Below are 9,999 nucleotides of genomic sequence, written 5' to 3'. Positions count from 1 at the left end.
TCGCTCATTGGTTGCAATCAAAGGGAATCTAATCCGTCCAGCAGGGAGCGCGCATTCCTGTTCTCAGACACAGACCGGGGGCTGTTCGGAAAACATGCGCTGGCTTTGTTGAAGGAAACATGGCGGAGGAATTATGCTCTAATTAAAAATCTGAAACTCTGTTTTTGGCCACTTTAAGTTGACAAGATCTCTTTGCACATCGTCACTGTTTATCACTGTTATTTTACATGTCACAGACATGCCTGTAAGATATCAGATTATTGTCAATAATAATTCAACAAAGCCAAATACAAGTTTGGGATATTAACCACTTCACTTTGCTGGGAGTGGTGCAACTTCCACATTGAAGTCTATGGAAAGTTTTTTTCAGTTATTTTTTGTGTTTCAATATAAATCAGCAATGGTTTGTAGAAATCCACTAAAAAAGGATCAACACCCAAAGAACTGTTAAACAGTTTCACCAAAACACAGAAAAACAAGTCTCATCTATATTGACAAAGATTGTACAGCATAGTACATGACTTTTTGTTATTGACCTTCAGTTGTTGTAGATATTGTCTTGTTTTTTAACTTTCTGACGACCACAACGTGCTGTTTAACAACTTGATTTGAACACAACAGGGTGGCTAACAATAGGCAATCTGCGTGTGAATAACACCTGAGTAACCAATCAGCATTTGCTACCTAGTGAATGTTTCCAGTGACATTTCATCACTTTTGCATAAACATAGCTTGTTTTAAAGAAATATTACATCATATTGTTAACAATTTGTTGCTCATGCACATACAAATATGTTATTAAATACATTTCTATATTTTACTTTAATATAGGCGAATCTAGGCAGATTGATAGTGCATTTTTGCTCTAAATGGACTTTCAATTTTTTTTTTTTAAACTGTGGTCAAGTTAAAACTGTTGTTGTGCCACATGAAACTAAGAAATACAACCAAAAACAAAACTGTGTAGGACCATTAAAATATCGTTATCTTTATTTTTACCCCTACCTTATTCCGCCCACCCGGGGACTCTACACGCGACCATCCAGTCAGTTGGAGGTCCTGTCTCCCCCGGGGCTCGCGCCCTCCCCCGCTGCTCTGCTCTGCTCCGTTCCGGGAGTCCAGCACGGGGTTTCCAGCGGAGAGCCGCAGGAGTTGAGGACTTCTCATCGCTGCTCAGCCTCGCATCCGTCCGGCGACTCCGCAGCAAGTGGACCAAGAGGGTGACTGTAGTCGTACACGACACACAGACAGAAACAACACGGTGAGTTTTTGATTAGCTTAGCCTACTATCTTTCAAAGTTTAAAGACAACCAAAAGTTGCCTATAGTCACACATTGGACCGCTGAAAACATTTTATGCTTGACGTAGTCCCACCTGACTGAGAGTATGCTAGTGATGTTTTTTTCAAATTAAACAGCACAGAGGAACTGACCAGAACAGTGGCACGTAGACATATCTACATGGTGGAAACTGATAGTGAATTCAGAAAACAGAAAAAATAAAAGGCAAACTCTACGCAAAGTATGTGTTCTTCTGCAGGGACTACAACTTTTCATCAAAAACCCAAACTCTTTCGCTGCCTGTTGAATGTAGCCTAGCTTTCTGTGGTATATTACTTTTCATCACAAACCGTTACATGCCACAGGTTGCCTGCAGCACCGCGGGTTGAGGTGTGCTCAGAGATGCAAGCGTCACTGGTAATGCTCGTCTGCGGTAAGTAGACTGTACACAGAGCCCTTTAAAGTCAATTCATGTTTTCTGCTGTATAACACATCCTCAGAAGTGATTCACTGAGCGGATAGAAGGGCTGACAACTGCCTCCAGGTCACTGGGCTCTCTTTGATAAGTCTCTGGAAAACATGGAGCGTTTGTATTCATGTTAAGCCCTTGGATGTTGAGTGTTAAAGTCTCTATTTCACGTTAAAACAAGTAAGCAAGGCTACTAGGGGTTTTCACGTGAATCCACATCAGTAAGTTATTTTTTTGGTAATGTTTTCAAGAGTAAGAGGGAGAATGCATTGAGAGGAGGTATATCTCAAGCTTATGTTAAGACAATAAGGATGTTAAGACAAGATAAGAGGCTGTTTTGTCCTTTAAGAGTAACATTTTTGCTGTGAAATGGCTGGGGATCAGGAAACCCTTAGTGAATGGTGATCAAAATCGCAAGTTTCTTTTACAAAACTGCACTTATGGTTTCATGTATTTACCTCTTCCAACGTGCAGAAAAAGTTTCAAGTCGAAGCCAAAACAACATTTATAAAAGACATGAATTTAAGTACATTCATGAAATGTGTGTCTTTGTCTGTCACAGTGAGTTCTAGAGCAGACTTGGCAGTTACATCTCTTGTCACCTATCAATACACAGAACAGTCCCCAGTTAAACACAGTGCAGGAAACGAGCAACAGCTCTGGTAGAAACAGTAGCCTGAACATGGTGGGTGTGAGGCTGATTGGAGTGTTGGCCCCTGCACAGAGATAAGATGTGGCTTTTTCAGGGCCCCTGGTGCCCTCAGGGTCTGTGGGGTCGTCGCTGTCTCTGTCTGTCGGGCTCTCTCTGTGGGTGGTGTCGCTCTTTTTATGGTCCTCCTAAAACAGCCCAGCTGAATCCGCAAATAGAGACACCCACTCCACACCTACCTCCAGCACTGTTTAAGACCCTTCTGGATGCGTGCGTGTCTAGTGCTGCATGTACAGTGGTGCTCAAAAGTTTACATACACATGCTTAAGTTGACTAAAAAGAGGAATAAAAAATCATGTTTGGAATTTATTTAATACCTAAATTAAAAAAGAGGTAAAATCCAACCTTTTAGGACACCAATTTTCTTTGTGAATGAATACGTATTGTAAATAAATAAAGTTCTTATTAAAATACAGGGGTATAAGTATACATACCCCTATGTTAAATTCCCAAGAGGCAGGCAGATTTTTATTATTAAAGGCCAGTATTTCCTGGATTCAGGATGTTATGCATCCTGATAAAGTTCCCTTGGCCTTTAGAATTAAAATAGCCCACATATCATTACTCTTCACCATGCTAGAGATAGGCATGGTTTTATTTCAGTTAGACTAATACTGGTTTGATTTGCATTGAAGATGATTTTATAGAAAGTATCCCATGCCTATCTCAAGCATGGTGAAGAGTATGTGATGATGTGGGGCTATTTTATTTAAAGGCCAAGGGAACTTATCAGGATGCATTATCCTGAATCCAGGAAATAACGGCCTTTAATAATAAAAATCTGCCTGCTCTATGGGAATTTAACATAGGGGTATGGATACTTGACCCCTGATTTTAAATAAGAAAATTTATTTATTTACAATACGGATTCATTCACAAAGAAAATTGGTGTCCTTAAAGGTTGGATTTTACCTCATTTTTTAATTTAGGTATTAAAATAAATTTCCAAAACATGATTTTTTTATTACTCTTTTTAGTCAACTTAAGCATGTGTATGTAAACTTTTGAGCACCACTGTATATGTAAGCGTGTATGCATGTGTATGTGGGTGACAGAAATAAAGGAAGGCTGGGAACCATACAGTACCTTATAAAGGCTTCTATCCACTAGATCAGTTGTTTTTGTCTCATTTGAAGCCATAAAAAGACACTGAAAAGTTGCGAAAAGCCATCAGTACTGTTGCCTGACATCTGCACTACTCCAAGCAAAGTGGATGTGTGCTCAATGCTATCAGTTAGCTACAGATTTATTTGACTAATGACCCTCAATAAAATGCCTCCTAATGCTTTGTTCCCTGTATCTGAGGACAATGGGCTGATTGCTCCAGTTAAAGTCTATTAGTGCCTGCTGTTAGCACCCAGGGTGGCTCCTCAGACATTAGCACTGATCACTACTGCTGCTCTTTACGATGGCACAGATCGCTTTCAGGACACACAGCTAGGCCTGCACAATTTGGGGAAAAATATGAATCACGATTGTTAAACTTAGAATTTACATCACGATTCTCTGCCACGATTTGTTTTCTTACAAAGTGTAATGTTTGTTGCACACATGAGCCATGATAAAACAAAACAAATTGTCTTTACATAATTAAAAGATGTTAATGTCAATGCCAAATGCTTTCAATAAATTAATTGGGGGAAAAAAGTAATTTAAAAATTAAATCGTGAATAGGGGTGAATCGAGATGGCTGCGACTTTATAACGATTTATTGTGCAGGCCTACACACAGCACCCTTGGTTTTTCAGGGTTTTTTCTTTTCTTTTGTAGATCAAGAGGAAAGTCACTGTAAAGTAACAATTAGAACATGTACACACTTAAAGGCCTGGGAAATGTATTTTCTAATTTCTAATTTGGCTTTTTAACAACGAGTGATGGGATCTTACATTAACTAACTCTTTTTCTGGCAAAGTTAGAGCAGGTTTGATGTCATTTACATTCTATGTTGTGTTTTTCTGCGGTCTAATTACTAGTTTAAAGTAAGCGGGGCTCAGTTTTCTACTATTTTTGGGGGAATTGTACACATTTTATTTAAGACAGACTTTAAAAAATGTGTCCTTATCAATTAAAAGAAGAAGAGGGGCTGACCCCTTCAAAATACATTGATATAGGCCTAAATGACGAGATAAATAGATTCAAGTATCCTTTTTAGTTTAGTATCTAGGTTTAGGTTTCCATAGGTAGTCAAAGAAACATGTATATATTTATCTTAAATTGTGTATTGAGCTCTATGTTTTTGGCTACAGCCATGCCCGACTTAATGCTTGTTCTGTGGGGGCTTTACAAAAACCTCCTCATCATTGGTTCTGGTTTCATCTCATTTCAAAAATCATCTTGTACCTGATCAACAAACTCAGAAGCCCTTTTATCTCCAAGTATTTACAGTAGAAGTTTAGAGACTGAGTTAAAGGAAAAGGGTCAGAGATGTAAGAGAACATCTTTGTAACCTCTGAGTGATGTGGAAAGATTTAAATGTGTGGAAAGGAAGTAGGTAAAAAGAGCTACAGAGAGATATGGGATCAGCTGAGAATGTATTAGAGGGAAATCAGGGGAGGAAATAGGAGACAAGGATGTGTTTCAGAGCGGAAAGGTGAAGTGTGTCTGACGTGAAGTGTGTGTCAGTGTGTGTCCGTAAAGCTCACACACTGTCATTATAGAGATAGGGAGCTGTTCATTCAGAGTCCTGACGCCTCTAACGACAAGCTCCCAGGTCAAGGGTTGCGTCCAAAAAAAACCTGAGCAGAGACGGGTTAATTGGAGTGTGTTCAAATGTATGCGTGTGTGTGTGTGTGTGTGTGTGTGTGTGTTTGAGAGAGAGAGAAGAGGGAAGAGAGGAGAGAAGTAGAGTAAAATGACTCAGGTTGATCTCAGGGACAAAAGAACCAGCAGTGCCTCCTCTCTTCTCTTTTTCTTTTCACTTTATATTTCTATTGTTATTCTCTGGTGGGTGGGGGTGGATAGAAGAGAGTTTGTGTGCGTGTGTGTGTGTGTGTGTGTGTGTGTGTGTGTGCGCGCACATCTGCAGAAGTTTTCTTCCGTTTTCTTTTTTAGCTTTTTAGCAAAACAACAATGATCATATAGCTTTTTTACCTGAGTACTTGTTTTGAGTGTCACTTAGCAAATTACTTTACATGACGTAATGTGATAAGTTCAACTGAGGGAGGGAGCCGCTCATTATTTCGGAAGAAGGAAGGAAGGCAGGAAGGATGGAAGGAAGTAGGAAGAAAGCAAGGAAGGGAAACCTCACATGAAAGAGGATTGAGATGAATCCTCTGTAATTTACCTTTCTAAGAGGTGTGTGTGTAGGAATGGGGTTTTGTTGATCTACTGACGTTCGTGTGTGTGTGTGTGCGTGTGTGTGTGTGTGTGTGTGTGTGTGTGTGTGTGTGTGTTGTGTGTGTGTGTGGGTTGTGTGTGGGGGCAGGTGAGGGTTGGCATTAGGCAGTAGGAGTGAGAGAGTGTGTTCCCAAAGCTTTTGTAAGCCACCGCCTCCGGAAATGTGCGGATGCCAGAACAATGGTGTGTTAAAGCCTACTAACCACCAGCACTAGAGACAGAGAGGGAGAGAGGCTGAAAATTTGGGGGGGCTGAAAGAATCAGGACAAAGAGAAAAGAGGGAGAGAAAGACTTTAGGCACGGGGGAAGGGGTGGGGAGAGAGGAGAGGGCACAGGTTTGTTTTATATGAAAGGACGGTGAGTTAGGTTTCCCCGTCTTGTTGGCAGGGGCTTTTCTGGATGAAAAGAGGAGGTGGAGATAGAGGAGGAAGAAGATTTGAGGGGGAGGATGAAGAGGCATGGATGAGGAATGGGTAATGGAGATGGTGTCATTGAAAACAGTAGGGTGGCTGGAACAGTACAGTGGTGAACCTGAGTGGAACTGCCATGTGCTGACAGTGTGGAGTGAACAGGCATGTTACCACAAGGAAAGAAATAAGATACGTTTTTGGCAGTGGCGGTTCTGGAGTGGGGGGGGCCTCCACCCCGCTCTGACTCCCCTAACTGGCAAATATTTTCATACATTTTAAACCCCACTTTTATCCCTAAAGAGGGCAAATTTTTCATGTTCAGTGATACATTTTTGAATGGTTCTTCCCGATGTGTGTATCACTGGGCTTTTGTAGAACCAAACCTATGAAGGTATGCTGCCTAATAAATAAAAACGGACTGACCTGTTTGCCATGATGTGAGAAGAAAAGCTGACAAAGCCAACCAACTCTGCTTCACCGGTGCAATAACTTCATTGAGTCATGAACAATGCTGGGCAAGTGAATGACTCATTGCATATTACTTAGTGTAAAAGTAATCACATTACTCTTTTCTCAACAGCACAAGTCATTAGAGACATTACTAATAGACATGTTATCATCAGGATGTATGAGTTTCTTCCTGTTTGTTAGCTCCATGTTTACCACAATTAGAATACAGAGAGACATGTCTTTATGTCATGTCCACCCTCTTTACCTCTGACATGCTTTGTTTGACAAATCTAATAACAGGTTGTGTTGTGCAGCTTGTTAAAAAACACTCTCAGACACCTCTTATTATCTAATAGCAGACAACCAGCAATTACTTTGAGATACTGCAGCGTGTCAGGGTGGAAAGAGGAAAAAGGATTGAAGGAAGGAAGGAAGGAAGGAAGGAAGGAAGGAAGGAAGGAAGACGGAGACAAAGAGAGAAAGGAAGGATGGAATCGGGGAAGGATGGAATTAATGTGATTATTTCCTGGAGATATTTCTGATTATGATGTTGTTGCCATGGAAGATTGCATGACCTCACAGTGGTTTAATCTTGTAGCCCTGTAATTACACACACACACGCACGCACGCACGCACGCACACGCACACACGCATGTACGCGCGCGCACACACACACACACACACACACACACACACACACATATATAAACAGACAAAGGTCTAATAAAACCTTGTGAAGAGAATTCCCAAAGAGCCTGCATGTTGTTGTTAACTGTGTAGTGTAACATTTACCTGAAAACAAAGAAAAATTTTGACTCCACAATTACTAGAACATACATTTATCCTTTTGCAACTTGAAAGCTTTTAAAAAAATGTGTTTATTAGATCCTCCTTGTCTGTATGTAACAATGTAACACAGGCGTTCTGTTAAAACATTGTTGTCTCTTCGCTGCTCAGACATGACAAAGCTCCTCCAGAACAACAGAAATGGTAAATGTAGTCTGTATTTTACTTGACTTGACTGACATTATCCCCCACATATTATGTCATGGCTCTGTCATAAAAGTTCATGTATAATTGTCAACAGTCATAAAAGCCCTGAATCACAAATATGACAATTCACACGGGACTAATATCATCACACAACCTCTGTGTATTTGGGGAAATATGGTTGTAATTTGCAGTGGAATTTTTACTTGACAGATTACTGACATGGACGGATTAAGATCACAGATGACCCCCAAAATTATTACAAATTACTAGGAATCCCCAGGAAATACTAGTCCTGTGTGAATAGGGCTTTAGATTACACAGCATTAGCTTTAAGCACAAGTTTTAAAAGTCTACTAATTGATTTTCATATTGTACAGAAATAATTTTCTAGAAATGTTAGACATGATTTGAAGTTAAGGAGCCTAAACCGTTATCTCGTCTGAGCCTCTGCAGATACTGAACCTGGAGAGATACAAGATACCTTTTCAAGCATTGTTTGGTAGATTAGTTTTCTCCCGCTTTCTCCTGGCTCCTCCCTCAGGGGAAACATAGGGTCATTGTCAGTTCAAATCTTTACACACATGGAGTACTCCCCTGTGTATTCTAAATTATACTCAGACTATGTGTCTGGCCTTTGCCTTTGGCCACACAGAGGTTGCCCTCTTCTTCTTTACACAGGAAATTATTACGTTATTACGTTCATTACTGGTCATAGGGTTACATACGAGGATGCATACTAAAGAACACAATAGCACTGAGATTCACATACAGTTAGAGAAGACACAGGCCCACAATCACTCATTAGACAGAAAAGCTTTTGTAATTGTGCACATGCACACACACAATAGCCAGATTATCATGAGGCTCAAACAGGTCACCAACACATACATGCATACCCACTAAATGCTTGCCTCAACTAATGACTTATGTGCTGTAGTTTTCTCTGCACTTTCCCTCTAAGTGGAGCCAGGTTTTCTTTATCAGAGGCTCTGTTTAGCACCTAGAGTGAGCACATCTGCTCAGTGGTCCCCGAGCAGCTGCTGAGCACCAGGGCAAACACACACACAGTGACCACTAACCCAACCTGCAGCAACTCACTCTCTTTGGCTCAGCCCCCCCCCCCATGCAGTGGAAAACACCATTTGTTGCCAGTACCTCAGAATATTACAGATATGATGATGATCAACATCATCACTCTAAGTCACACTGCACTATATGTGCTGCGGCTGCATCGTTTAGGCATCGACCGATACTGTTTTTTTCAGGGCCGAGACCGATACTGGTTATTGGTAGTTACTGAAACCAATAACCGATATTTGGAACCGATATGCATTTGCAGTGAAAAATTGAAAATCTTTAATTAAAACTTCTACAATTTTGGAAAGTTACAAACTCCCAACACAAAACTTTGTTTAAATGCTATAGGAATTATTCAATGAATTAGAAACTTTCATTATAACACCCAGTAGAAGATAATCAGATAGTGTTGTGGTCGGGACATTAAGTCAGACTCACTGGTGAGTAAAACCGAAGCAGAGGGACAGACACAGAGCTGTAGCGCAATTTTTAATTAATTAACTATTGGTTATCAGGCAAATAAATACAGATAATCTGCAAACTTACCAGGGCCAATAATCGGTCTATCCCTTCTATCGTTCATAGTGTAGACTCAAACGTTCATGTTCCACCATAAGTTGCATTTAAGGATACTTCTTTGAACAAAGCTGGCTGATTTCATGAACCAATAGTACATATGGCTACAAAAAGTAATGCACTGTAATTTGTATATAAATATATTTGTGCTGTCAAACAATTAAAATATTTAATTTCTATTAATAGCATTAATGTCGTAATTAACTCGCAATTAATCAAACATTTTTCTCTATTCTAAATGCCCCTTGATCTCTTTTTGTCCCATTATTTTTTCTCATTTTAATGCTCTTTTCAGCATGGAAAAGTGGATCAGCTTGCTTTGTGCAAATGTTTTTTTTATTGAAAACATCATTGGCATATAGCCCACTGTAGTGTTCAATTTCACGCGTAACATTCTCACTTGGAGCAAATAATCTCTCACACAATGTAACACTGTCCATCAATAAAAGGGTGAAAAAAATACTTTGACGAGGGGGGAATTCACATCAGCTGTGTGGCTTGGTAACTGGAGAGATGCCAGTTCACCTCCTGGTGAACGCTGCCAAGTGCTCTTGAGCAAGGCATTGTACCCCCCCCCCCCATCTGCACAGGGCGCTGGTCCAGCACTGGCAGCCCACTCACTCTGACATCTCTCCATTTGTGCATGAATAGGTACATTTGTGTATTTCACACCTGTGTGTAGTGATTACTAACAAAACA

The 9,999-nt window shown here is 40.3% G+C and overlaps 1 protein-coding gene across 1 annotated transcript in view; it reads left to right on the top strand.

The window, feature by feature from the left end:
- Positions 1 to 1,055: 1,055 nt before the first annotated feature.
- The window catches only part of lamb2 (laminin, beta 2 (laminin S)), a 48,677-nt gene continuing 39,733 nt past the window's right edge, over positions 1,056 to 9,999 (top strand). The window contains 2 exon segments of the mRNA XM_032519758.1: positions 1,056 to 1,261; positions 1,646 to 1,713. Of these exon segments, the coding sequence (XP_032375649.1) occupies positions 1,683 to 1,713 (31 nt within the window). The 5' untranslated portion in view covers positions 1,056 to 1,261; positions 1,646 to 1,682.

The sequence above is a fragment of the Etheostoma spectabile genome, chromosome 7 (assembly GCF_008692095.1).
Source record: "Etheostoma spectabile isolate EspeVRDwgs_2016 chromosome 7, UIUC_Espe_1.0, whole genome shotgun sequence".
In the NCBI taxonomy this organism is placed as follows: Eukaryota; Metazoa; Chordata; class Actinopteri; order Perciformes; family Percidae; genus Etheostoma; species Etheostoma spectabile.
This window is presented reverse-complemented; position numbering and strand designations above follow the sequence as displayed.